Source organism: Poecilia mexicana, unplaced genomic scaffold (genome assembly GCF_051168715.1).
Source record: "Poecilia mexicana isolate PSO_F unplaced genomic scaffold, ASM5116871v1 scaffold_17, whole genome shotgun sequence".
Classification (NCBI taxonomy): Eukaryota; Metazoa; Chordata; class Actinopteri; order Cyprinodontiformes; family Poeciliidae; genus Poecilia; species Poecilia mexicana.
Genome location: NW_028263386.1, coordinates 69,801 through 97,701, shown reverse-complemented (window position 1 = coordinate 97,701; position 27,901 = coordinate 69,801). Strand labels below are relative to the sequence as shown.

Below are 27,901 nucleotides of genomic sequence, written 5' to 3'. Positions count from 1 at the left end.
GATGGGTCCGGTGTATCCTTCACGGCCCACGATATCCCATAATTCATTGCGGGTTCCAACTGGGCGTTCAGGCAGAGCGTCAATGGCGGTGAATAGCGACAAATTATTGAACTTTATTACACTTTAAATGACACAACGTGATTTGGTGCAACGTTTTTAGGCGAGAATGTAAGTGTGTAAATCTCAAATATCTGCTCGGTTCATCAATACATCATCTAATTACAATATTGCTCCGACATTTTCGGACCTGTCTGCTCCCGCTGCGTTAACAGCCAGCTCAGCTGTCAGCCGGCCGGGCGCTCCAGGTTCGGTACACCGAGAGAAAACGCCTAACTCCTGGCATATTGTTATAAAAACTCCCGCTAGCTTTCCCCAATGAGTGGGAGTTAAACACCGATATTATTCAGACAGGTCTGGTTGAAAATGTTTGGTTTATAAAGTATTTCAAAGCAGAGGCACATCGGTTTGATTGATTAATTAAAGTTAAGCCTTCAAACATGAATAGGTTTATTTAACCGTAATGTCCTATCTGCGATGTGGAGAGTATTTTAATGAATAATTTGTATTCCTTGTAGAAAAGTGCAGTACACATTTGAACATTTTAGAATCAAAGTAAGAGATTTCCTTTTTACTATGGAACATCCTTTACTATAAAAAAGTGAAGAATAATATAGAAATCAGTAATACATGACTGAAAAACAAACTTCGGCTCCGTTGTTTTTTCTCCTCTCTGCTTCGCGCTGTCACCGTTGCTTGGCAACATGAGTTACGCTGAGGTGGGGGCGGGGACAGTTGGTGAAGGCTACACCTGTCCGAATCCACAGGTATTTTTATTCCGGTCTCAGTTTATTCCCGGCCTTCGAAGGACCCGTCCTACTTAGACCGGTCCTTCGAAGGATGCAGACCCTGAATTCGGACACAGCCTATGTCTGAGTGTGGCGGTCTTGAAGCGGAAGTGACGTGTCCAGTTTGGCCACTGTTAGCTTGTTAGGCTGTAGTTCTGAATGTAAAATGGTTCTGGGCTCGGTTCTGCTGTAACATGCCTCTGGTTGGACCGGAAGCGGAGCAACAGACTCTGACGGAGGTGAGAGCAAACTTTATTGAACAAACCGAACCGATTCCAAGTTCAGGCTTATTGCTAACAGAACCTCCTCCTCCTGCCAGTGTCGGTACCGGTACCCCACAGAGACTCTGAAGGACCTGCAGTCGGTCCGGGCTCGGTTCCGAGACCTGCGGCTGTTTGTGGACTTTTACTGTGAGTAAAAGAAGTTAATTCAATTTAATGAGGGCAGCAGTTAATCACAGCGTACAGCAGGGGGCGCAGCAGAGCAGACTCGCTGAGCTTAATTCACAAGCTTTCAGACTATATCCGAGATTCTAAACCGTTTCTGTCCGGTTCCGGATCAGAACCTCATTACTGTAGAGGGGTTGAGCCTGAAGGAAACCGGCTCCGGTGCGGGTTGAGAGGTTCTTGATCCCGTTGGGCCAGACCTTCCAGTGAATAAGGCTGGATTGTCTGTCCTGAACCTTTAAACCAAAAAGTATTCACAAAATGCCTTTCCAGTTTGACCTTCACATTTCTTTGGAGCGGTTCTGGAGTGGACCGGCTGGAGCCTAGACCAGAACCTGGTACACTCAGAGCTCCAGATTAAGGTGATGGTGCAGCGGACCCCATCAGGGTGTGATTACTTTCAGGGAGATTTTCCAAGGATCAGATGTTTCTCTGGCTTATCTGCCAGGAACCTCTTCTAACTAAAAGGTGCGGCAGAAAAGCTTTTTCTGCCCGTCAGGTGTTAGGACTCATGTAACCATGGCAATCTCTGTGCAATGTTCTGATGTCTCTCCATGAGTTCATGACCTTTAGCAGGCTGGCCAGTTTCCATGACGACCAGGCTCCAAGTCAACCCGTTTCCAAGACCCTATCTCGGTTCTGACCCGACACGAGGAGAACTGCTGCTCTCTGGTTCTGTGATTCTGACCCACACAGTTTCTGGCCCAGCTGTGGTCCGTTGGGTGGATCAGCATGGTGTGGCCTGGTTCCGACGGTTTGGATCAGAACCGATGTTCTTGTGTTTCGCAGGTTTTCCAAACAAGGAGACGAGGAGGCTACTGCACCTGTCGGGAACGCTCCCTGTCTTCTACCAAGGTCAGGCTGTCGGCCATCTTGGCTCTGCGGGTTCCGGTCCGGACCTATTGTTCATCCCGGTTCTGGTGTCTCCACAGGAAGTGCCTACAACATCCCGGTGTGTGTCTGGCTGCACCAGACCCACCCGCTGTCACGCCCGCGCTGTGTCGTCTGTCCCTCCGTCGCCATGGTGATCAACCCATCCTGTCCTCACGTAGATTCCTCCGGTACCGTCAGTGTGGACGGGCTGCGGAACTGGACTCCTGTAAGCCTACTGTCTGACCTCTGACCCCTGACCCGCGAGGCTAAGCGCTCAGTGACGTCACTTCCTCCCAGGGTGTGTCCAACCTGACGCTGCTGCTGTCAGAGATGAGGCTGGCCTTCCAGAAGGACACGCCCCTTTACGCCAGGAGTGTGGCTCAAGCTCCGCCCCCTGCAGGAGTCAGGTGAGTTCCTTACAGGTCGGGGTGTAGGTAGAACCTAGCTGGTTCTGACCGGGTTTTATTAAGTGGTGTAAAGGTATCAGAACCAGGACCAGGTTCTGATAGTGGTTCTGACAAGCCCGTGCCCTTTAGATGTGGTTCTTGAGGTTCTGGTGGTTCTGTTGGAGGTTCTGATGGTTCTGGTTTAGGTTCTGGTCACCTTAATGTGCTTATTAAGGATTCTGGGTCAGAGGTCATATAGGGTCCTGGTTGGGGACAGTCATGGTGATGCGTCTCCATGGTGACGGTACCGGTTTTGATCTGGCTTTGTCTCCTCTTCCTGTAGCTCCTCCCCTTCCTCCCAGCAGCCCCAGAACCCCGCCCACGGCCCCGCCCATCTGGCTGAAGGTAAGCCACTCCATCTTAGAAGGAGGGTGTTGCCTAGCAACGGCAGGAGGTCTACCCCATAGGTGGCGCCACCCCCAGTGTGAAAACATAGAACAGCATGGCTGTGATTGCCTTCAGAGATCTTTTGAGTTACCATGGTGACGTAATTGGCCAATACCACAGTATCTCATGTGAGAGCTGATTGAGCGTTTCTAGACTAAGCCCCTCCCCTTCTGTTGCAGCCAGCCAATGGGAACAGGACAGCGTCAGGACATCGTACACCGAGGAGCTGAAAGGGATCGACTTCGGGGCTCCGCCCTCCTCTGGCGGCGCCAACCCTTTCCTGAGCTCCTCGCCTCCAGGTGAGATGGGAGTTATAAACCCCGCCCCGCAAAGATACGCCATCCCTTTTACGTAGCGTTGGTTCTGTTCAGGATGGGCTGCAGCTGAGCAGGTTCTGAACTCGTATCTCAGGTTCTGATTTGGACCCATCTGGTGCAGACCCGGCCCGCCCCGCAGCTGCGCCTCCCACTGAGCCCCTCAGCAGAATGATGGGAGCTTTGAGGCTGGATGGAGGCAGGTGGTCAGAACAGAACCAACGTGGTTCTGGAGATCAGAGTCCAGCAGCCGAAGCCGACCTGAGGAAGGTGAGGACGGGTTTTACCTCAGCAGTGTTTCCCTGGGGACTCGGCTTGGGGCGGGGGCCATTTTGGGGTATGCAGCTTGATCGGCCCTGCTTTGTTTAACAGGACCTGTGTGTGAAACCACAAGGCTGAGTCAGCCTGCTGCTGACAACTTTGCTACTTTTGTACTAAATTTAGTACAGAGACAAATCAGTAATGGTTAAAATCAGTCAGGCTTTTAAATATCTGTGATCGGCCAGAAAACTGAAATCAGTGCACCGCTACTTTAATGACAGCAATCAGTCTGTAGAGCAACAGAGTAATGACCATCAGTGCAAACAGAGTCTACACCGTGTTCCAAGTTATTATGCAGATTGGATTCAAGTGTCATAAAGATTTCATTTTTTGTTGTGCTATTAAATTCAGAGATGGTTTTGTGTCTCAGGGCTCTTTGAATCACTATAATTAATTTCAGAGATGTGCCGGTGTCCATTATGACGATTCTATTGGGCAGCCTAGAGCCCCACCTTTTGATTGACGCCTCATTCGACCAACAACGTTATGAAATGACTTTTTCGGGGCCAATAATATCCAGAGAGCGACTTGAGCTCATTCTGACATGCCTGTATTCTTTCTAGAACATTTCTCACTGGTCAACTGGGAAACTAAATCTAAAGCCACTGATGTGTAGCCAACACCTGTCCTGTCATAAGGATATAAGGCGTTTTGGGGTTTGTTTTGACATGAGTCCACCAGCTTCATGCGTCCTCATGCATGACTGGGTTTACAGGACTTTTTCTCACCAACGGAGAGACACGTTGGCAGAACGTGTCAAAACTGGATGAATTTCTTCAGCAGAACTTCACAACTCACGGGAGTGGATGACTATGGCCGTAGGAGCTGACAAGTTTTGGATCTGAGAATACCGGAAACATTTGGTTGTCCGCTGCTACAGGTAGAGCAGGTGGGCAAAGCGTACCGAAGAGCAAAAATGGGGGGCCGAGGGAATGGTGGCGCGGGGGTAGTTATCAAAAAGCAGTAGAAGTAGAAAACAGTTGCAGCCACCTGGCAGTTCCTCAGCCCTGCTTATGTTGTTTTCTTGCCTCTAAAGGATCATGTGTGAGTATTATAAGTTGGATTAATCACATATGAGAATAGTTATCGCAGTCACCTTCATTTGTAGAGAAATTACGTATTTTTCTGTTAGTAGTAAACTTGGCCTGTTGCTAAGCCAACTAAGACCACTAGTCTGTGTATAAATGGTGTAAGCAGTGATTTTGACCTTTTACTGCAACATCGATACTTGTATGTATTCCTTGTTTATCCTGTTACAGTTTCACAGAAAATTGATGTCAGTAAATTATTCAAGATGTCATCCCTGAGTCTGTGGAGCTTCTGCATTCGCTCTGTTTAGCTGTTGGATAGCGGCGAGGTCTATTCAAGAACACTGGAGCTGGTACAAAAATAAAATGCCTCCATAAAATAAACACATAAAATAAAAACTACATTCCAAGTCTGTATACTACATCGCCCTTCAATAATCATTAGATGTTGATGGAGAAGTCGGGCATATCCGACTACCTGATGAAATAGTTACACAATGTTTCCCTTACGACAATCTTAGAACGTTGGACGTTCAGCTCATCTCAGCTGATGTGTCCCCCAGGTATCGGCTCACCTGTCTCCAGATCGGGCCGCCGTCTTCATGGCTCTGATCACCATGACTGGGCGGAGCTTCAGCATTGATGATGTCATAGAGGCGGTTCAGCATAATCCAGATCTCCCTTCAGCGCTGAAGTTCCTGACGCACATCTGTCCGATCTGTCGTGATCAGGTGTCTTTCAGCAAGGTGACTGTCTCATCCAGCCAATCACAGGACAGACAGCGCTCTACTTCCTGTTAGCTCTTCATCTCTGCTTGTTTTCATGCAGATCATCACCATGACCCACTGCTCCTGCTTCTTGTGTCAGAGCTGCTTCACTTCCTGTTTCTCCGTCGCCATCAAGGAACGCGCCGTCCACCAGCTCACCTGTCCGCAGTGCGGCCAACCAGAGATCAGGGGCCAGGGGGCGCTAGAGGAGTCCATGGACTACTTTAACCTGCTGGACACACAGGTGAGTCTGTCAGGTGAGTCAGTCAGGTGAGTGAGAGCTGCTGGGAGTCCTGACGTGTTGTGCTTCCAGATCCGTCACTTCCTGCCTCCTGACATCCATGAACTCTTCCAGAGGAAACTCCGGGACCGAGCCCTGCAGGAAATGCCCCGGTTCTGCTGGTGCGCTCACGTAAGAACCTCACTGGGCCCGGTTCTGGTGAGACCATTAGGGTCAGAACCTTGGCAGGTTGTTTATTGTTTCAGCGTTGCTTTGGGGCGCTCCATGAATCGGGCCGGTTCTGGGTCCAGTTCTGGTCCAATCCAGGATCCATCAGCATGTTTGTTTTTACATTTCGTCCCTTCTGACTGCCAGACGCTTCAAACGCTAAATGATCATTGCAGGTTGAGTCAGAGTTAGAGATGCACCGACCCAATACTAATATCTGATACTGACAAAAGTTTAGATCTGAATTTGGTGAAAATGTGCCCCGTCCCTACGGGACGATCTATTCAGACTAATTCTATGCTTCGTGCTCTGAGCAAATGTACACATTACCACAATAAAAGCCAATTTGTGCAGCAAGCACCAGTTCAGAGAGAATGTTTAGCTGGAAACGTTGCTCCTCCTGAGAGATCCGGCCTTCAGCCACACCAACTCAACATGCTGGTATTTGTTGCTCAGAATCTGTCTTGACTAAAGTAGCTTCAGATCTGCTTGTTGAGACATCTGGTCTTATTTAGTGGCTTTTGTTACTTTGCACTTTTTGTTTATAAAAATGGGGGTTTTGCCCATCTTCTCAATATAAATATAATGATATGCAGACTCCATAATCTGTACTCTTTTGGTTGAATGTAGTTTTTATTTCCACTTTGGTTTTATGTTGTGTTCAGTTTTAGTTAACAGAGACTGAGAGTCCATTTTAGGTTGTTTTGTTTATTTTGTTTGCCAGTTCCGTGTTCTTTTGAAAATAAAGTGTATTTATCTTTGGTAGGATGTTCTTGTATTATTAAGTCATTAAAATTACATCGGTTCGATATCGGCCAATGCTAAATTGAAATTGAGAAAAGTGGATCATGTATCCAGTTATTCACAACAAAGTCACCTTTGACCTGCCAGTGACCTATGTGACTTTATAGTCACATGACACCCGGCATTCAATCCCTTTTGTTCTCACGCGCAGGTGTGCTTGAGTACAGGTGTGGTTATGCAAAGCTAGTAGCTTTTCTGTTTAACGCAGTTTTCTTCTTGTGCTTGCAGCCTTGTTTTTGGTGAGTCTTGTCTTCCAGGGGCAGCAAAAGCTACTTTCAGTTTCCACCAGATAAGTGCTTGTTTCTCCGATGACTGCTAAGTTTTGTTTTTCTTTTTTCTACAGCAGTAGTTTATTGTTCACTTTGATTTGTCACTTGCTTATTTGTGGCTTTTTTGACTCGCCTATGGCATTTTCTGCTCTCGCTCGAGTCCTTTAATTTGCCTGTATGGAGATTGTACTTGTGGTGGTGATATGATGCTGTATAATTTATGATGCTCCACCTAACTGGCTTCACTCCAGCCTGATGACAAGCGTGACTCGTAGCCCTCGTGTGCATCTCGCTGTCGGACAATGCGTGCCCCATCTGTAGCGTCGTGCTAGCTCAGGCTAAATCAGCTGACTGCGCTGGAGCAGCCTACTGACTGGGCGGGATCTGCACAGCAAGACCTGTTGCCATCGGGACGGATGGCGTGCCCAATGCAGCCTGGAGGCACCTTTGGTTTCGGCAAAGAGAGCCAGGTGCACCGATTCGGGTAGGTTGTCCACAAAGGTGGATCACCTGACTACTGAACTGGCCCAAATGAAGGCCATCTTCTGGTGTTTTCAGGACAATGCTGGTAGCTGCGTAGCACTTCCTTCTGAGTAGGATGGAGCATCAGTCCACGGTAACAATGCCATTTCAGTGGCAACCTTGAGTACCCAATTCCTCGATTACCTTCTGGAGCTGAGCTCCAGGGTCTCTGGTTTCTCCCTCAGAGGAGTATATATGGGAACTGCATGCCTGGTGGCCATGCAGGAGGCATCCAGGTTTGGCTTGGGGCAAATGCCAGTTGTGGAACCAGAGACTGCCAAAATCCTGTCCCCAATCAGGGGTCCAGACATCGTACTGCTTTCGTGTGGCACCGTCTGGCTGTGCCCTCCCAGGCATTCAAGAGGCAAATTGGCTGGCAGGTAATATTTAATGTCAGCAGTCAGTTATTTTACACCAGGACAAGTCGGTAGCTGGACTATCCACACCCGGACTTGTGGGCGCTGTACATTCTGTCCCACGGGTACCTTCTTCAATTCAGAAGCCAGCCTCTTGTCCCTAGCTGGGTGAGGAGGATGACTGTCATCTGCATCTTATACGGTTATCCCTCTTGGAGTTACCAGAGGTGCTGGTGCCCATCTCCAGTGGTCAATGGGCGAGAGGTGGGGTCACCCTGGGCAGGTCACCAGTCCATTGCAGGCCCAGATCCACTTTCCCAAAGTATATTGAGAAAGTTGTATGTATGATGGCTAATGCATGGGTGCCATATATGCGCTCACTAATACTTGCACCTTGCAAAGCCGACCTCTGCCTGCAGGAGTAAGATGTCACTGTACAAGGGGCCTGCCATGACTGCTTCTGGACACCATGCACAGAGCAGTCTCCTGGAAGTCACCAAGCACCTTTGCTCGATTTTACCGGGTGAATGTGGCTTTGCCTCATCCCCTTCAAGGCATCTTGGAGCAGCATCCTTCTACATCCCACAGAGGTAGGCAGTGTAGTGGTTGTTCTTTTAGATTTTGTTGACATAAGTCATCCAGTGCTTAAAAATCCACCCTCTGGTGGTCAGTACAACCAAATTTATGACTGTAACTATGGTTCTATCAATCCAGGATGACCAACAGAGTACTCTGTCTATTGGACTTCTTGCGGCACGTGAGAGTTTTGAGGGATTGAGCGCCAGGTATCATGTGACTAGAGTCACATGGGTTACTGGCAAGTCAGGTGACTTGAGCATGCACAAGAATGATCATTCAGTGCATGAAGCTCCACCTCTGGCGATCATCCGGGATTCATAGAACTACAGAGCTATAACTTTCATTTCAGTGTTCCTTTGGGATGCTCCATGAATCGGAGCGGTTGAGGATGGACTGTCCAAGCTGTAGGAAGAGCACCTGTTCCCAGTGCAGGTCACCTGTAAGACACACACACCTGCAGTCTGAGCGGAACTCCAACCAGAATCTGACCCGGTCTGTCTGCTCTGCAGTGGTCTCCTCACCATCAGGGACTTTCCTGTGCAGAGTTCAAGGCGTGGCAACAGCAGACCCAGCAGGACTGGGACAGCTCCATGTGGGTCTACAAAACCATCGGTAAAAACACGCCTTTAAGTAATCGAGGTCCGAGTTCATACCAAGGTTTGATCTGGACCTGGTTCTAGCGTCTGACTTGGGCTTGGATCCGTCAGGGTGGCTTCATCCAGTTGGTTCAATCTGCATTTGGACTGAAAGGAAACAAAGTTAATTGTCACAGTGCAGAGTTTCCCCCAGAAAACTAGCTGAGCCCGGTGGCCGAGGCAGTCCGCCATGTTTTTGAATTAAAAGATGCTCGTTAACAGGAATGTTTCTGGAATACATCGTTCACAACGCTTAAATCCACAGCTACAGTCTTAAAACACAAACCATAAAAATACAATTAAAATAAATAAACAAGGAGATTTAATTTATGAAGCACTAGTAGGGACCAAACTTTATGTTTCCTGAGTTTTTAATAAGCACAGAGAATATTTGTTTTGGTTGCCCAGGCTTTAAGGAACAAGTTTTTTCTGATCTCCATAGAGCAACTCTACCTGACCAGAGGTAGGGATGACATTTGATGTGGTGCTGAAAAAAACAAAAAGAAAGAAACAAAGCAAAACAACGTGGAGCGTGACTATGAGGCGAGCGCAACAGCTCAGGCTGAACCATGAGGAACACAACAGAGCCATGTGCTGGGCAGCAGGTTGAGAGGTAAACGCCACTCATAATTCTTTGTTCACAAAGATATAATTCTCTCTGCATGGCATGCTCAACGCACATCTCTGAAAGCGCATCTGTAGATTACATTTGCAGTTTCACAAATGTAATCTATATAATTGCCAATAAGGTGAAGCTTTTCTCCAACGACACTTTCCAAATCGTCCAGTCTGAGTGAAAGGTGAGACGTGATCCATGCCGAGGTAAACTGCAGCCGCAGCAGCGCATCAACTGTGAACCTTTCAGGAATGATTCTGCTCTGCCGGTGAGATGCTGAGCACCGCAGAGACGCATGCCCTACGGAGATTATTTTAAATAATTCTAAAAAATAATAACAAGCAACGCTTAGACTGGCAGGGGGGCAAGTAAAACCTGGCAACCCACCACAATAACGGCAGATGATCCCTGAATGGAGAATACGAGGAGAAACAAACTGACCATTATGCAGCCTGAAGTAGCATAACGATAGATAGCACAGGATAACCTAAACCAGTAGACGAGCGTCTGCCTCGGTAAACTGGGATCTGGTTTAGGAGCCGATTAACTAAAGAATCTGCCTCCTGTTCTACTGCTAGAACCTCTAGGAACCAGCAGGGAACCTGCAGTCTGGTACCTAAGGGCTCTGGTATGAACATCTGAACCGATCGTGTGTCTGGGGCTGGTAGCTAACCGCCTTTCTTCCTCCAGTAAAGTCTGTTTGTCCTCAGAGTGTCCTAGTTGTCAGTTCGTCTTCAGCCTGTCCAGAGGAGGGTGTCTTCACTTCACCTGCTCTCAGTGTCGCCATCAGTTCTGTGGCGGCTGCAGTCAGCGCTTTGCTCTGGGCCCGGTGAGTCCATGTTCTGCCAGATTCTACCGAGTTCTAGTCTCCTCATGACGTCTCTCTCCTCAGGCTTGCAGCTTCTCCGCTCAGTGTGCGTCCAGAGGTTTACATGCGCACCACCCCAGGGACTGCCTGTACCACCTGAGAGACTGGAGCGTGGCCCGGCTGCACCGGCTGCTGCAGGTTAGCTGGACCCGGGTCTGGGCCTCGACCAGACCCGGGTGAACTCGCTGGTGATGCTCTCCTCCCTCTCAGCACTATAGAGTGACTCCTTCCTGGTTGGAACCGTCCAGTGGCAGCTTGGCTCAGTGCGGTCAGACAGGTGAGGTCATTTCCTGTTCCGGGGAACCCGGCGCTTCGCGGTCTGTCTGACCGGTGTGTTTGTGTGGTAGTGGCGTGTTTCGTGCTGGAACTGCGAGATGACAGCGGTATGACGAAGGAGGAGCCTTGTGGACGGCCGGCGCCGTACGGAGGATACTGCCAGTAAGGTCCAGTCGGAGGCTGTGCGTCCTCCGCCTGCGTACCTGTTCAGGTGAGCTGCTGTCTGTCCCAGCAGGGCTCACTACAAGGAGCGTCTGGTGGAGCAGATCAACCGCTGCGGCGCCGACCCGGCTGTCCTCTTCAGTCCTGCAGAGGTGATCGCAGAGCTGCGGCGATGGAGCGTTGTTGTGCCAACCAGAATGCCTGAAGAGCCAGAGCCGCTGTACGCCCATCGCCTCCGCCTGGTCAGTGACATCATCATGACTGGCTTTTACCTGGAACCGGGGCAGCCTGCCGGTCCGGTAAACGTTTAGCTGCTGAATCGTCCGCAGGAACCACATCTGGTCGGTTAGGGTTAGACAGAGACACTTTCAGCCAGTCACAACCCTCGGTTCGGTCTCTCTACAGGTGCTGACCAATTGCCTTCCTCTCATGAAGCAGCGAAGCACTCCATCAGTGACATCAGCAGAAGCTCCGCCCACTCCACCTGTCCACAGCCCAACCAAACAGATGATGGCTGATAACTTGAAACAGGTGAAAGGGAACCAATGAGAGAAGCTTCCAGTCACAACTACCTGAGCTAATTGATGTTAGCATGGGTGTTAACAAGGTTAACGAGCTTCCATCCACTCATCAGCTTTCGGTTTATTTAAATTATTCTTTTTCTAGGATTGATTAAACAACAAACTGAAATGGTTTGAAACAAGATCTCTTGAAAATGAGATCTACATCTCAGCGGGGTTTACCTGGTTAAGTAAAGGGAAAAAAAACTCTGATCCTCACAGCTCAAAATTCATAGTTCTTTTAAAAAGGTGAAGCTTAACGAGCATCAGTGATTAACGAGGTCAAGGTTCGGGTTCCACTTGATCAGTTTTCTGCACTTTAATAAATTTGTCATCTTCTCACTGTGTAGTTTCTGTCTCTATGGCAACGGTGTGTTTCCAAACCCAGTAGAACCCGTCTGATATTGAACCCGACTGCTCTTCATCAGAATGTCCTGGTTCTGGTTCTGGTGGGGTTAACTCTGTCTGGTAGAGCCATGGAGGTTCTGGGAAACGATGAAGACATTGGTGATGAAGATTCTTAATGTTGCTCCATTTAATTCCCAGAAAGGTTCTGGAGAACCGTTGTTTGTGTCGGAAGGTGTAATAAGACCAGGCTGGAAGAACCGGATCAGAACCGCTCATCGGGGTTTAAAGCTGCAGTATGTAACTTTTACTTATCAGTTTAAACCGTCACCATGGTATCAATCTGTTAAAAAACTCCATCTACCGTCTGAAGAAACATCCAATCAGAGCCAGGAGGAGGGGCTTAGTGCTGTCAATCAACTTCATGTATTTGCTGCTCAATGTGCTAACGACCCACCCTTCCATGTCGCCATTGTGACCGACCCAGTACGGAAATTATGGGTCCATACTGGGTATTCTCTGACTTTGTGAAACTAAACCGGGTCAGAACCAGAACTGTTCTAGAACAGCTTTAAATGTGAAGAATGTCTTGATTCACCATGAAAATAAAACTCCAGGATTCAGGTTAAGTTTTTAGCTTTTATTAAAATATAAAAAGAAAAAATTTATCAGTAAAAACAAAAGTAACCAGAAGGTTAAAAATGATTGGACAGAAGTCAAACTTCGAGCAACACAGAGGTTGCTCGTCTGGGTTCTGATTGGTTCTGTGCTCTGATTGGCTCAGCTGCTCAGGTGGTCCTGGCAGCAGCTTCAGGTGTGACAGGCTGCAGCGTCCTCCAGGGATCCTGCAGCATGGAGGGACTGAAATACCTCTCCACCGGAACGTCTCTGGGCTGGAAGACAACAAGCCGAGTCACAATGTGGATTAAAGGAACTGCTTCACACTGGGGCAAACCGGATCAGAACCGCTCAGGTAACCTTCTGCTCACCTGGTTCCACTTATAGCATTGCTCTGACACTCAGCAGCAGGTTTAAACCTGAAATGAACGACGGTCAGTCTAAAAAGAACGTTCTGAACCAGCTGAAGTGGAACCTTGGTTCTGTTCAGAGTCATCTGCTCCAAACAATCAGAACCACAATAGAACTACGAAAACTGGAGAATTTTACAATTATTTACAGAACTCTTGAAAATACTGATCAAACAGGGTTGGTCAGCGTCGCTCCTTCACCCTAACCCTTCTCTGGGGGGGGGGGGCGCCGATTTATGTTTTTGCATCCACCAGAATGTGTAGGTGCGCCACTGAATGCGCATGAGCACATCGATGTACGTCACATACTGCTGACTCAGCAGATTTCTTATAAATACGTCCTACCTGTGAAAGTTTGTAAATATATTTATAAATGGCTTCAGTTTGCCGCCTGCAATGTCGTTAAACACGTTATTGTTTGGCAGTTAATCAGGACAAATATGTTGTTTTGTGGGCCTTTCTGTCCCTATATTTTAGTTTAATTACACTCTTGTTTATTACTAAACTTAACTAAATAGATGTTGGTGGCGATACTATGTGGGACTGAAACTGTGTAATATTAATATCCCATCATTTCAGGAACACAGTGACCTGCGCAGTTCGGTGGACACATTGTGGCGGCATCTGATAAAGTCTGTCATACAACCGATTAATGCCCAAAGAAAGAGTTGCAGTGATTTGTATTTGTCTTTAACTTAATTCCAATAAAAACCAGTTTCCCCTGTCTGATACTGTTTTATTCTTACAAACGCCTCTGTATTTAAAATACTTTAGGATATTCTAATAAAGGATTAGTGCATACATCTATAACTTTTCATTTTAAACGGGTAGGACATTCAGATGAAGGAAGTGATCTTGTGGTTTCGTCCTGTAAATAAATTGTTCCAATGCTAAGCTAAGCATAACTCCTAAGCTTCCACTTCAGTCCCGTCACTCAAATAATGCTATCCAATATATTTAACATTAATATATTTAACATTAACACAACCTGCTGTAGTTTTTCTGTTTGTAAACATGACGGTGGCAGTTTTAGACGGGTAGCACGGACAGATAGACTTAACTGTCTATCCGTGCTACAGTAGGAAAATCTGACGAGGTAGCACTGATGGAACACCTGAACCAAACAAGCCCCGCCCACTCCCTTTTGTCTGAAACAAATTTCTTGTTTAGAAACATCAGAACCACCTGCATGTTCGGAGCTCCTGAAGGACTGAAGGATTGGGGCCGCCGGAACCCGAACCCCCGGCTCTCGCCGCTGAAATGCGCCGGTGACCCGTCCGTAGTTCCTCTGCTGAACCCGGGGGAGAACCGGGGAGAGAAGCCTGCCCCTCTTCGCTGAGGAGAACCTCCGAACGGAGACCGAACTCCGGGGAAAGTCCAGTCTGAAGCCGACCGAGGGGCACCGGGGCTCCGCTGAGATCCAACCGGAGCACGGCGCATCTCAGCGTAGAGCAGAACCAGCAGGAACCTGGCTAAAACCGAACAGAATGTGGACCGGAACCGGAAACACACGGCTCCGTTGAAACTTGCAGCATGCAGCGCTAACTGGCGATGGAGCATTAACCTGCAGGGAGCAGCACTGCCAGTCTGAGCGCACAGAGACCGTCGACTGCGGCCGCCATGTTGGACAGGGAAAAGGCGCAGGCTTTTGTTGGGATCACACGCTTCAGGTCAGGAACTAAAATATTTAGACCCTTCAAACCTGGCCTTGATTATTCTACACTTAGAGCAGAATAATTTTAACCCTGTTTGTGTTAAAAAGAAACATTCGGGCTTTTAGGTAGATTTTTACCCAGAATGCAAATGGAAATAACCGTGAGTGAAACGGTGACTGGGACTGACGAGTATATATTCTATTGAGGGAAAGTTAGTTTCACATCTGCTCAAGAGGGAGCAGGTTTCAGGTGCAGGTTTCACTGAATGCTCTCTGGTATGAGGAGGCGGGCCGGATCCGGCATTGTTCAGGGGGCCGGACTAAATGACGTGGCGGGCCGGATCCGGCCCGCGGGCCGTAGTTTGGGGACCCCTGACCTAGTCCATACAATAAGATTTAAGTCTTTGTATTTTATTTAATGTTATGTATTGTATCATGTCATATCTTCAGTTAAATTTAAAATATTAAAATATATTTGATATACAGTCAATAAAAAATGTGAACATGAACCATAAAGTGAAAATTTAAGTGAATGTGTTTGAATGAGGATGCTTGGGGACTGATTTTTTTTTCCCCCACAGATTTTTATTTAAAAAAAAGAGAAAGTTTTACATTTTGAAATTTAGCCTGTTACGTTTTTTTGACAAAACTTCTGCTGTAGAAAAAAAATGAAGTAAACAATACATTCACAGGAAACCCTTGTTTTTCTTAGGGGTTGCGTTCCGACAATAACCCGCGATAAGCGAAATCCGTGAAGTAGTTACCTTTAGGTTTTACAGTTACTACAGAGCATAATTAGAGACTCACAGCTGGATCTACGGCAGAGCGACGGACCTGAGCCTCCGGTCGGGTTCTGCTGCCTCTGGCCAGTTTTTTTTCCAGCTGGCATTCAAAGTTTCAGTTTCCATCTCCTGAATGGCCAATCTGTATTAAATACCGTAACGTTATTGGCACTCAGGTAGAGAAGAACCGCGGAGACTGTTTTTACCAATCATACGGTCAATCAGGACGCAGAACACTGTGAGAAAAAAAAACTGCGCAAAAAAATCTGCGAAGCAGCGAAACCGTGAAAGGTGAACCGCGTTATAGCGAAGGATCACTGTATATGAAATAATTTCTAAAAAGCAACAGTAATTTGTGTATTGGCTGCATATCTGAGTCCATCTGGGACTCGATTCTCATGCCTGGCCTCATGATGGCTCAGCATTGAGGAGGTGGATTTATTTAAATAAGACAGTTTAGTCAAACATGTGCAACACTTAACCTGCAGAACATGATATGAAAGTAAAATAAGAGTTTCAGCTGAATTTGGATTCAGATCAAGTAGAAACTGACAAGAACCGGATGAACCAACGAAATGAAAACAAATTTATTTTCCAATATGAGATCAAAATGTTCCCACACTGAGGAAACCTTTCCTCTGAAGCTGCTCCATAGGTGATGCTGTAAAAGATCAAGAATCCGTTTGGCAGATGTTTCTGACAGATCCACAGATCGGCTTCCTTAGAAACACAGTTTGGTGTTTAATGTCATTTCGGTCAGGCGACTTGCTGAAACCGACACGTTTTGGTCTGTGGGCTGGACGCATGCGCCGACGCGTCGGTGTAGCCGGACCATCACTAGTGACTTATAAAAATGACCTTTACATTAAATACCACATGGTCTCTAATCTAGTTTGCTTGCTCTGTCTTCAGCACTGTAGCCCCAGATATTTATGAATTACCCCAATGTCGATACAGAATGTAAAATTCAGCTGAATGAAAATCATTCAAAGGCAGAAAGCTTTTTTTTTTTTTGTAAGTCAACTTCATCTTGTTGGTTTCATATTTCTCCAATGGCTCTGCCTTCTGTTAAACCATAAAACCATATTTGGCACGGACGGTTTTAACTTGAGCATCTTTAGGAGTTGGTGGGGTGTTGCTGGATGTCCGAAGTCAACCAGAAGTTCAACACTGGGCCGCTTGGCGGCACCTCTGGTTTGTTATTCTGAGCTTGGCAGCGCCCCCTGCTGTATGGGTATAGACATTGCCCACAAGACAAAACGTTTTGCGCAAAACCTCAGCGTGGTGTCGCTTGTAAAACATTGGTGACAAGCGGCAGCAGTTTCACGTGGTTCCAGTTGCTAACTTTTCCGTGTTAAGGTTATCAGTTTTATATTAATAAAAAAAGTTCTGTATGCAGATGTTAATACAGGCGTTTGAATTAGTTTTGCTCCAAATGTTTTGGACTCAATGGAGCAAAAATATTAGAGCAGGACTTTTATATTTTGATACTTGCAGAACAGAATCTGTGAGCCGTACCAAAGAACCTGTGAAGTGTAGGCAAACTTTAGTGTCTGAAAAAAATTACAAATACAAAACTACTGTAAGATTTTTCTCTTCAATGTCAATTTCCCAGGTACGAACCACAAATATACCTTTGTTTTCCTCTGGTTCCAACATAAACGAGCCAATCTACAGAAGGAGACCCTGCCATCAGCATCCGACTAAAGGAGCGTCCTGCAGATCCAGAGACTGGTGGCTCCTGGCAGTCAGTACCAGCGTGAGTCATCTGCCACCGAGGCGTGGGCGTCTGAACTACCAGAGTCACAGACGAAGCCAAAGTAAGTGAGAAATTAAGATGTTGGTGTGAACGCCTGCTCAGATCTGAAGAACGAGTGGGTCCAGGCTCCGATGGACGACATGTCCTCAGAAACCAGATGATGTGTTCAGGAAGCAAAGGGTTCCACCTCAAACACCTTCTGCTCCTCTGGAAGTTAATGATGGCGACATGAAGCTTCATGAAGCGCTGAGGTTTTCTGTCCAACTGACTCATGAGTCGATGCACCGTGTGCTTAATTTGCTCCACTGCGCCATCAAGTGGACAATATATGTAAAATAGGCAACATGAAAACTACATGAAGTCTTACAATAAATAAACCAGTAAATGATGTTTGATTCTGAAACATAAATTCTGATCATAGTTTTAATCTGTTAGCAAGAAACAACGGCTGGTAAAAAGACGATGGCAGAGAGTTGTGATTGGCTCGTTACTCTGATCTAACTCACTGGGGACAAAAGGACATTATTTATGATTTAAACATAAAAACTTTAACAGGTTCCTCTGAAGCCAGAAACGGATCAGCAGGTTTATTGTGTTAAAACATTTTGTCACAACTTCCCAATATTCCAGTGGATATTTTCTGTCTCATGTTTGTCTTAAAATGACTCGGCTGAACTTTGGCGACCGGTTAGCATCGTTTCCTTTCTGCAGAGCTCAAAATGCCTCGGCACATTTTTTTATGAACATCATTAAAGTTCATTGGACACTTTTAAAACAGGATCCACTGTGTTGGTTTTTTGGCATTGCAGGCGATGATTTATTATTACTGTGTGAAACTATTTATTGGGTCCATTGGAAAAAAGAGGCTCCAATGAACTGCAAAGGCAACAAAATCCTAAAACTACAAACTGAGGGTGAAACAGCGACGCTTCGCTGGCGCTTGTTTCAATCTGCAAACAAACCGACGAACCGGATCCTGAATCAGTCACGTGGTTCGGCCCGAATACGAGGCTTCAGACGTCACAACCTGCTGCATCAACACAAGCCTCGATACGCTTCATAAAAATCCTCCTGATTGGTCGACACGCTCCGAGGCCTCGGCACTGAAAACACGTCACTGATTAAATCTGTTAACGAACCTGGCTTCATCTCAGTAACGAGTCTGAGTTCCTGGATATCACTTCAGGTTAGATCTCATTAATGGGTCCAGTTTACCTAATTAATCAATCAGCAATCAGAGCTACCTGGCTAACAAACATCAACATGGAGTAGCTTAACTTGACCGAGTCTCTTTATCCCATGAACAGGGCAACTTTATTTGGTTTAAGATGATAAATGACTAACTTTACCTGTGCACTGAGATTTCCCAGTAACAAGTTTAATTTCACTTTAGCACAAGTATTGGCAACACTATCTGGCTTGAGTAATTATTAATTATTTTTAATAATAAAGGTAGATGATTACCTTATAGAAGAGGACCTGACCCTCCCTGAGCGCTTGGTGTTTCTTCTGCTCCTTTCCTCCGTTTCCATCATTTGGAAAGTCACATTCATCACTTCGTTCCTCTGCTGCTGACCAAGGGACACGGCGTCCGGTCGGTTGACTGATGCCTTTTTGGACCACAGGACCTTAGTTTGCTCATTCATCCAAATGAAGGGCTGTGGCTTTACTGATGAACAGGGAGGTTTAATGGGAGTAAAGCCCGAGTTTCACTGTAGGAGCTGTAGCACACACACACCAAAAGACGGTGTGAGCTACAAAACACACTCTTACACTGTAACGCATCAACTAAAAATGACATTCATTACTAAAAATATCAACTCTAATTCAAAACTATGCCCTAGTGTACATACAATGAAACAAATTTACAATTTCAACCAAACAATATTAGAAATTTTTTTATTTACAAAATAAACACACTTTGTGCCTCCATCAAGGGGGCGCTAACAACAAGATACATTTTTACATTGTTCCAACTAGTCTTCCATTTTTCCTGTTGGTAAGCTGCTGCTCTATAATATAAACAAAGGAAGCTGTCTTATCAAAATAAAAGCAGCAAATAAAACCAGAAGTCAGAGAGGGGTTATAATTTAAGAGGTGAAGGATATTTAAAAAACAACATATTAGAACAACCAGGAAGAGCTTTTACCTGTGTGGAGTAGATTTATGGAATGGATCGAATGATGAGTTAAAAAAAAGTACAAATGTAAACCAATTTAAAAAACTGATTAAAACAGAGCTTATTTCAAAATATGCTATACAAGATGACTGTTTAATAGTCTATTATGCAATTGATGATGTAATAATTGTACATAGTTAAACATATAAAATGGAAACGAGTTGCCTCTTTTTGATCTGAAAGTTAATTGATTATAAATTGATAAGTATGAAAGGGGCAGGACATTCTAAGATATTATATCTTCTACCTGCTCCTTTTCGAACAGAAAATATAAAATTTGCATTTCACATGAGCAAAATAATTTACATTTACATTTTATTTCTTAAGTTTGTTTCATTCTATTTTTTTTGTTTTTCTTTTTGTCTTGATTCTCTTTTCTGTCTGTTCGAAAGAAAGAAATAAAACCATGTATTGTACAAAAATAAAACAACGTAAATGCAATAAGTGCCAAAAAGGGAATACAACAAATAGGGAGCTTCATTTGGAGGTAATTACAACTTTATTTTAGTAAAACCAACTAGTCACCTAGTTAGCAGGAGTCATTGGTCAAACAACGTTCAGTCTCTGTTTGGTGAATTCCTGCCTGATGCAGTGAGTGAATCCAACCAAACTCTGCTCTCGTGCACTAACGAACACGACCAGCTTCTGTCCCAACCCTTCACCTTATAAACCAACCAATAAACGCAATGACAGGATCTTCAAATCCAGGCCTGGGGGGCCGGAGTCCTGCAGCTTCAGATGTTCCTGGTTCAACACGCCGCGATCCAAAGGCAGAGTCTCCTCCTCAGTCCAGATGGTAATCTGATAATCTGCTCTTTAACAAGGCTTCACCTTATTTATGGGTCGAACTTTACCTGGACGTCAAGTCTGCTCTGTTAACGGGTCTGACTTTTAATCTCGTTTTTGGGTTTAATTGCTTACCAATTCTGTCACTGGACCAGTTGGGGGTGGTTGGAGTGGTGATGCCCCGTAAGGAACTCCAGTCTTGTGAGTCGCTCCAGTCAGGCTGGACTGGGGAAGCTGCGGCTACTATCCAGCAGCTCGTGAATGATTGAATGTTGTATGAAGAGCTTTGGAGTCCTCTGGATTTGATCAAGCATTACTCCACTAAAGGCCATGTAATATGACGAGCTCAGGGCTGAGGCAGCGACCCTGGGTTACAGACAGCAGAGATACTGTCAACCTGGTGTCTTGTCCAGTTACGGATGGCGCTGCTATTGCCAGATCTGCCAGTCTTCCATTGCGCTTCACAGGCCTGATGGTGTTCAAGGTGAAGCTGTTTCCAGGTTTAGGAGTTGGGACTGAAGAAGTCAAGATTCCTGTTTGAAAATGACATTTTTGCCTATACAGAAGAAATAATTGATGTATCAGAGAGCGACAGGAAACCTTTTCCCCTGAAAGACTCGGAGGATGTGTTCCGCCGGCAGGTGAGGCCTGGTGCGATCTAAACATGCAGGTCTGATTTAGCAGCTCTCTGTGGGGGTGAATGTCTGTGAATAGCAGCAGCAGTTTGTGTTGGAGGTGGCGTCGAGGTTAGCAGGCCTTCTCTCGGCTAACAACGCTGACGTATCCTGCAGCCACCCACACACAAAAAATAGATCCTTGAATTTGACTCACATGACGGTTGTCCACCTCATCACGTTTCTCTGGATGTCTGCAAGTTCACACATCTCTGCCAGCTCAGATGTTTCCCACAGAGAAAACTGGACATTAAAATCAAATTCAAAGCAATGATCAGTGTTTGACCTCATCCAGCAGAGGGTGCTGTGACTCTCAGGAACTGACTTGTTGGATAACCAACAAACTCAGGATCTGAGCAGACCTGCTAAAACTTGCAGGTGGTGCTGTAAGAGATGGATCAGCCCATATTTAAACTTCCTCTAATAAACTGCAAAAATCATCATGTGCAAAACACACACCAAGATGTTCTCATACAGCAACGGTCTCCTCCAGTTCACGTCCAATTCTGATCCAGAACCAGAGATACTCGGTGGATCTGGTCCGCCCCAGGCTGGACCTCGGTCTACTCCACCAATCCGACATCAGAGGCCATTTCCACGCTGATCCAGTAGAGGGCGCTCACATAATATCTGTTTTTGAACCACAAAGTGACCCACCTGAACCCAGCTGTAGCTCCAGGTCACACCTGGACTCGCGGCCCCAAACATCTGCTGCGGGCCCCAGGAGGAGATCAGATGTTGGCACAGAAGATTTTCTGGTTGGAAACATCGGTGCCATAACCCGACCACGGATTTAATGGTCTTCAGGACCAGAATCTCTGATAGGTTAGCCTTCTGCTGATAGCCTTCTGCTGGCTCGACGAGAAGGCCAGCAGAAATCATGGAGCTGCTCCAGTCTGGTTTGTTCTGGGAACAGTTTCCAGAGGCTCATCTGGTCCAGTAGAGACACGATGGGAACCCAGGCTGGTGGTCACCTGCCTTTTCTCACCTTTTCTCTGATGTTCCCAACATTTGGAAGGTCACATTCATCACATCGTTCCTCTGCTGCTGACCAAGGGACACGGCGTCCGGTCGGTTGACTGATGCCTTTTTGGGCCACAGGACCTTAGCTCGGTCATTCTTGGGAGGTGGTTGCCACTCTGACCTTTTTGTCTCCAGGTCAAACTCCACACAGATGTTTCTGGTCACTGCACCAGCCACTGGGTTACAGGATTCCAGGTGTTCCTGCTAGTGTCCTCCACCCTGTTGTGAGATGTGGGATTGATTCTGGGTTCTCTTTGCACGGCCGGTCCCTGGGATGTTGCCTGGTCTGGTCAGTCTGGGTCTCTTTTCTCCAGCTGTTGGTTGTATTTGTTCACATCAGCCACTTCAGCTACCGGTGGTACATCCCACTCAGCGGTTTCTCCTCCCTCGATGGCTCCAGGTCCTTCTCTTCCAGTTCCAATGTGTGAAACATTCACTCATGGTTCATGTATTGTTAAAATGGTAAATGCTTCTCTGATGTCTGGATGGTTTCCTACCACTCTAAAACATGCTGTGGTTCATCCGGGTCGATATTAGCACCTGCTCTTTTTGCCTTGTATCTGCTACCTCTGGGTTGTATCTTTAAAAAGCACAAAGTTTCTTTTCATTGTTTTGCAGATGATATTCAAATTTGTCTACCTGTAACTACAAATGACAGCCGGTCTGCTGTGCCGATGTTACAGGATCATCGTCTTCAGGACGTTCAGACATTTTCTGACCCTGAATGAGGAAAAGCTGAGACTGTGTTTGGTCGCTGCTGTCCTCTCTTGGACGTGGCCCCCTGGTTGGTCCCCCGTCCTCCTTCTGTCGTCCATTTGTGAAAAATCTGGGTGTGATTGTTGATCCTGTGTTAAATTTGATTAGCATGTTAGCGCTGCTATCAAAGCCGGTTTCTTTCAGCTGAGGACCTTTGCTAAGGTAAAGTCTGATTTTGCCGTTTAGATGATTGTAACTGTTTGTTCTGAGGCTTTTAGCAGAGCAAACGAAATGCTGCAGCTCGTCTGCTGAGCAAAACTAGGAGGCGTGAATCTGTGACCCCAGCTCCCCTTCACTGGCTCCCTGCTGCCTTCGGATCACATTTAAGGTTTCATTGATGGTTTTTAAGAGTTTTTGGGTCGTTCGTACTGAAGTGAGCTCTAGCAGCCCTACAGCCACCCGGAGCCCTGAGGTCGGCTGCAGCTTTTCCCGTCCGTCCCAAAGCAGACGGAGCCTCTCTGTGGATCGCCCAGACTCTGGATCCGTTTCCTTCTGTCTGTTAAACTGACCTGCTGACTGAGAAAGCTTACGTCCAGACTGAAACTCATCTTTTCTCTCAGCCCTTCAACAACAGTTAGAGAAAAGGTAAAGGATGGAAGATGATTGTTGCAGCTAAATAAAAAAAGGTATCTCTGCCAATTTTATATTTGTCTAATCAGTTTTACTAAACTTAATTTCATTTCTCTTTTTCCATTTATCTTCCTGTGATGTTTTCAACAAACTTGATTCAGTTTGTTGAGTCAAGTTTCTGGGTGTTTCGACTGTAGATTCTGGATTTGTTAATTTTTGGGGGTTTTCTCCTGAAGAGTTGCAAGTTTAAATTATTTGCCAAAAAGAAAGTACACCCTCTGTCAGTCTGAGCAACCTCCATCGGTCTTCACCTGGTCATAAAATAATTTCAATCCAATATGAAGTGAAAACAAACTGTAGTGCTTTATTTTCACCAAGCAAAGATATGAACCACTTTCTTTTTACTACCCAGTGGAGTCCAGAGTCGGTCCTGGAGGCCGGCGTCAAATGATGGCTGTTTATATTTTGATTGGCCCAGTTAGACCAGTTAAGTTAACCCAGTTAACCCAGTGTGGAGGCGCCTGGTTCTGCTGGGCAAACATTGCGTGAGCTTCCGGCCTCCCAGTCAACAAACTGGGGCTGTTTGTCTGATTGATCCAACATCTGATCTGAGGTCAGAGGTCAGAGGATGACGCCATCGCTGCTCGTTTACTCGGGGCTTGGCTGCAGTTTTTGTTTGAACAACGAGCCAGGTAGTCTGCAGCCAGGTGGCGCTCTCACCTGGATGATCATGTGACAGGAAGTCAGCTGACTTGAGTTCCTGTTGTAAGATAATGAAGATCCGACAGCCAGCCAGTGAGAACAGAACCGGCAGCCATGTTTGTAGTTTTACTGCATGGTTCCCCCCCTGCTGGGCTCTCACTGAGTTTGGACCGGATAGAACCATCAGAAGCAGTTCAGGGCTCCAGCAGCCAATCAGAGAGCAGAGAAGGACCTGGCAGGAAGTAGACCAAGAGGAGTGGGTCGGGTTCTGGTAGAACCAGCTTGGGACGGATCAGCTGCAGAATCTGACACTTGAACTGGTTCAAACACTTTCCGCTGTCACATTTTATGTCAACTGTTGACTTTTGAGATTCTCTGATTCTGGTTCTGATTCAGAAGACGATCTAGGTCAGCAGAACCTTCAGAACCTTTTTTTTCCAGGGACAGCGTCCGTCTGAAAAGACTTAATGAAGAAACCAAGACAACATGTTGGATCACAGTTTAATGACAAAACGATGCAAATAAATTAGAGCAGACCCAGAAACAGTTCAGGTGTTTTTCAGATTTTTCTCATCTTGATTTTTTTAAAAACAAGACAAACTTTGATTGTTGGCTTGTTTTTGGTCTAAATGTGAGATCGTCCAGAAGGTTTCTGGGTCAAGTCTCCCTGCGCCTCACGCAGCTGTTAGAATATTCTACGATGATTGGCCTCCATCCTCGGAACTTCCGGTTCCTCTGGATCAGAACAATCGGCCGGTCCAGGGCAAATGTTCTGGCTCGCTCCAATGTGGAGCAGCAGCAAGAACCTGAGTGCTGATGGGAAGGATGCTCTAGGAGCAGCCGCACTCCTCCACGATCATGTTGTGGATGTCCTTCTTGACGATCTTCTGCTCCTCGTTGTAGTAGAGCATGGACATGGCGCGCAGCCGCGTCGGCACGCAGCACGACTTGCTGTTCTGGAACGGCGCGTAGCCGCGCAGACGGTAGTGGCTGATGACCGCTGAGTGAAAGGACAGTGCCGAGCCGCTCGTGTGGGCGGGGCACTCCCCCTCGCAGTAGTTGGCATGGTAACCCGATGGAGCTATAATCCAGTCACTCCAGCCGATGTCTTTGAAGTTGACGTAGAATTGCCGTTTGCAGCAACCGTGGGTCTTTCCGTTGCACTCTAGACCTCGCCTGACCCTGCGCTGAGGCTCCTCCTCCTCGGCCCGCAGCATCACCATGAGGAACGGCTGGTGTGACTGATCCTGGCCCGTCGCCTTCGCTCTGTCGCCGGATGTGAGGATGGGTGCCGCCCCAACTTCGGCGCAGCGCGGGCAGGAGACCCGCAAGCCGAGCGAGCTGCCGCCGCCATCCAGCAGCGCCTGAACGCCGCGCGTCACGGCGAGCGTGTGCCAGCCGCTGCGCCGACTGTCCACCATCTTCTCTGAAACAAACTCATCCTTGTAGGAGCCACCATTGCGGCGAGTCCACAGCAGCTGCAGCATCACTTTACTTCGGACCCGATTGACCTTTGACATTTTCAAGAATATCCAAACATTGGCCTGCTCCACCGTGGCAGCGCCGCCCTCCTTCGACACGTCAAAGGTCACGGTGTTCGGAGAGTCTCCTGCAGCAGAAAACAGCCGACATGTTAGTTCTGCTGAAACCATGCCTCCCCCCAACCCCGTATGTAAATGAAACAACAAGGCGAAGGTCTCCAATAATAACTGAATGAATGGATGTTTGCCTCTAAATATACTCCATATAAACAGTCTAAAAAAGACTGGGGACGCCGTCCACCCTGTCCTCTCTGTCCTCTTTGTCTCCTGCTGCAGAATAATTACCGAGGCCCAGATTTCTCTGAATAAAGGGATTATTTACGGGCTGAGACCACTCGGTATGCCCCCCACCCCGGCCTCGTTACTGCCCGTTAATTTGGGCCACCCTCTGAAGAACCTCAGAATGCAGATTTCTCAGCAGGGTAACTATTTATAGAACCTGGTTATTCTGCTTCACCTTCTCCTCTGCAAACAGAACCGGTCACTCGTTCTGCCAGGTACTGTTTGGTTCTGATTTGAGATGCTAGGAAAAACCGAGTTTGGCTGAAGAGACTGACCCGGTTCTGTGAACGTCTCCTCAGCCAACCATGGTGTATCTGCTGAGGTTTAAACCCGACTGGACTGGAGTTCTGGTAAATCGGATCTGAACCATGTGGACTCTGACAGAACCAGACCACAAGGTTCTCATTCCTGTCTGGATCCATTCACTCTGAACTGATTCCTGCAGGCATCAGATCTCCACATGGAGGAAAGTTCTTCTATCTGACTGAAATCTGTAAACAAACTTTGACCTTGTGGGATTTTTGTGAATGAAGCGATAAGGGAGGACAGAGAGGACGTGACGTCTCCCATGCAGCCAGCCTGGATCCGATCCAGCGCCGCAGGACCTGCCATGTCCTCACAGTCCCACAGGGACAGGAGTTCACATGTTTGGAGCCACACTTCATGCAACCTGCAGTTACCCAGGACTGATCCAGCGCAGGACCTTTGGCCCTGAGGTGGACCCGAGCCAAACCGTCTGACAGAACCCAAACTAAACTCCGGACTCACCTGGCTCTCCAAAGATGATCAGCTCTGATGGAGGTTCAGGAGCGAGTGAGGTTCCGGGACCTGAACTTTCCTCCGGTATCTCCACAGCGCCATCTTCAGTAACCCGCCCAACATGCAGCTTCTTGATGGCGTTGAGTAGCGCCGCACGAGGAACCGGGTGGGTCAGGTTGGGCCGGGCGCTCAGGTGCAGCATGGTCAGAATGTGACGCTTCACGGCCTCCACCATGTCGCCCTGAGCGTCGGGCGAAGACGAGTTCTTCCTCAGCTGAGCCAGAGAGCAAGAGGGGCAGGTGGAGGACGGCGCAACCTCCAGGGGCGAGGCGCCGATCAGAAGAAAGACGGGAACGGCGAAGAGCAGCGCAGCCGAAGAAGACATCCTGAACGGTTCTGATGCAGAGGACTAATCTGTCCAGTCAGACCAGAGGCTGTTGGTCCGGTCTGAGGGAAGAGTTGGCAGCAGGACCGACCGATCCAGACGGGATCTGGTTCTGACAGAAGTTAAGAACCCAAAGCCAGGGTTGGGTGAAGATGCAGATGAAGCAGTTAAGAGGCTGGAGCTGGGTCCGGAGGTTCTGGTCTGTCAGTCCGTCATGTTGGAGATTCTGGTGCTGGTTCCGGTCCTCTCTGGTTCTGAATCTGAGCAAACACTGAGCCGGGTCACTCTGCTCTCCCTCTCTGCTCTCTGACAGTAATTATACCTCCAGCAGATAAACTCCTCCCTCCGTCCACAGAGGTATTTCCCTCTGAGTCACTCACAACTCGGCAGGATCTCAGAATATCTCCGGACTGTTTGTGGTGTTTCCTCCTGATCCAACGTCACGACAGAAGAGGAGGAGGAAGGAGGGAAGAGGAGGAAGGCAGCATCCCTGATTCACTCATACCACACACACACACACACACACACACACCGATGAATCAGAGCATCGTCTTCGTCAGCTCACGTGGAGGAGAAACTCCGTCGGTGTGAACTAGATCTTCGGGCTGGAGATGACTTGTTATAATCGGAGAGGGGCAGATGGAGTGAGTCCACGTCGAATCAGATCTTCTGACATCAGCAGGCCCTCTGCTGCCGACAGCTGGTGCCACGGCATCACCTGAAGCCTGATTCACCTGTTCCTGTTGGCTCTGGCAGGACAGAGGAATCACCCAACATCTGGAACGCCTGTCAGCAGCTTTCCATCAAAGACCTGGAAGCAAAATGGGAGAAGAAAGTTCCTCCAACAGACCAGACGAGGTGCATGCAAACATCTGAGCTGAAAGTCCCTGATAGGTAAATTGAAGACCTTCTACTGTAACTTTTTTATTTAACCAGGATAAAATCCAATCAAGACTCGAGGGGTCCTGGCCAGGAGGCAACAAATAAAACACAAAAAAGGTAAAAGAAAATGGCAAGCTATGAAAATCAGGTTTACATCACTGAGCCTGAAGAACTTTGTTTGGAGATGGTCAGTTGGATTCAAAGTTTTCTGAATGCCAGGAGGAGGGAGCAGAGTGAACAAAAACCTTTTACCTAATTTAGTCGGAGCAAAA

General features: G+C 47.2%; 4 protein-coding genes across 4 annotated transcripts in view; 2 read left to right on the top strand and 2 right to left on the bottom strand.

Moving 5' to 3' along the window:
- The first annotated feature begins 5 nt into the window (after nucleotides 1-5).
- Nucleotides 6-12,787, top strand: LOC106933355 (E3 ubiquitin-protein ligase RNF31). Its single transcript, XM_088015062.1, has 20 exons — nucleotides 6-1,084; nucleotides 1,165-1,255; nucleotides 2,081-2,146; nucleotides 2,224-2,390; nucleotides 2,462-2,571; nucleotides 2,894-2,955; nucleotides 3,177-3,296; nucleotides 3,409-3,581; nucleotides 5,224-5,406; nucleotides 5,489-5,671; nucleotides 5,741-5,839; nucleotides 8,755-8,844; nucleotides 8,915-9,017; nucleotides 10,367-10,485; nucleotides 10,549-10,662; nucleotides 10,735-10,801; nucleotides 10,872-10,962; nucleotides 11,033-11,204; nucleotides 11,368-11,493; nucleotides 12,652-12,787. Exons 1-20 carry the CDS (start codon nucleotides 1,040-1,042, stop codon nucleotides 12,685-12,687), a joined length of 2,217 nt encoding a protein of 738 aa, XP_087871188.1. The 5' UTR covers nucleotides 6-1,039; the 3' UTR covers nucleotides 12,688-12,787.
- Nucleotides 12,493-14,440, bottom strand: mplkip (M-phase specific PLK1 interacting protein). Its single transcript, XM_015012557.2, has 2 exons — nucleotides 14,081-14,440; nucleotides 12,493-12,760 (listed from the first exon to the last, which is right to left on the bottom strand). The coding sequence occupies exons 1-2, from the start codon at nucleotides 14,333-14,335 to the stop codon at nucleotides 12,656-12,658; spliced, it is 360 nt and encodes a 119-aa protein (XP_014868043.2). The 5' UTR covers nucleotides 14,336-14,440; the 3' UTR covers nucleotides 12,493-12,655.
- Nucleotides 14,441-14,462: 22 nt separating this feature from the next.
- amph (amphiphysin) overlaps nucleotides 14,463-27,901 on the top strand; it is a 56,079-nt gene continuing 42,640 nt past the window's right edge. Inside the window, exons 1-2 of the mRNA XM_088015063.1 lie at nucleotides 14,463-14,565; nucleotides 16,947-17,151. The gene's annotated coding sequence lies outside the window, so the exon portion shown is untranslated. The remainder of the gene's footprint in view (nucleotides 14,566-16,946; nucleotides 17,152-27,901) is intronic.
- On the bottom strand, nucleotides 24,268-26,848 carry inhbab (inhibin subunit beta Ab). The gene is made up of 2 exons (XM_015012554.2): nucleotides 26,372-26,848; nucleotides 24,268-25,389 (listed from the first exon to the last, which is right to left on the bottom strand). The coding sequence occupies exons 1-2, from the start codon at nucleotides 26,745-26,747 to the stop codon at nucleotides 24,611-24,613; spliced, it is 1,155 nt and encodes a 384-aa protein (XP_014868040.2). The 5' UTR covers nucleotides 26,748-26,848; the 3' UTR covers nucleotides 24,268-24,610.

Excerpts from the sequence above, each read along its gene's own strand:
- LOC106933355 (XM_088015062.1), top strand. The coding sequence starts at position 1,040 with ATGCCTCTGGTTGGACCGGAAGCGGAGCAACAGACTCTGACGGAG. Across the intron at positions 5,672-5,740 it reads TTAACCTGCTGGACACACAG|ATCCGTCACTTCCTGCCTCC; the intron begins GTGAGTCTGTCA and ends TTGTGCTTCCAG. Across the intron at positions 10,663-10,734 it reads GGCTGCACCGGCTGCTGCAG|CACTATAGAGTGACTCCTTC; the intron begins GTTAGCTGGACC and ends CCTCCCTCTCAG.
- mplkip (XM_015012557.2), bottom strand. The coding sequence starts at position 14,335 with ATGCGCCGTGCTCCGGTTGGATCTCAGCGGAGCCCCGGTGCCCCTCGG. Across the intron at positions 12,761-14,080 it reads CAGGAGCTCCGAACATGCAG|CCCAGAGACGTTCCGGTGGA; the intron begins GTGGTTCTGATG and ends GTTGTCTTCCAG.
- inhbab (XM_015012554.2), bottom strand. The coding sequence starts at position 26,747 with ATGTCTTCTTCGGCTGCGCTGCTCTTCGCCGTTCCCGTCTTTCTTCTG. Across the intron at positions 25,390-26,371 it reads GATCATCTTTGGAGAGCCAG|GAGACTCTCCGAACACCGTG; the intron begins GTGAGTCCGGAG and ends TTTCTGCTGCAG.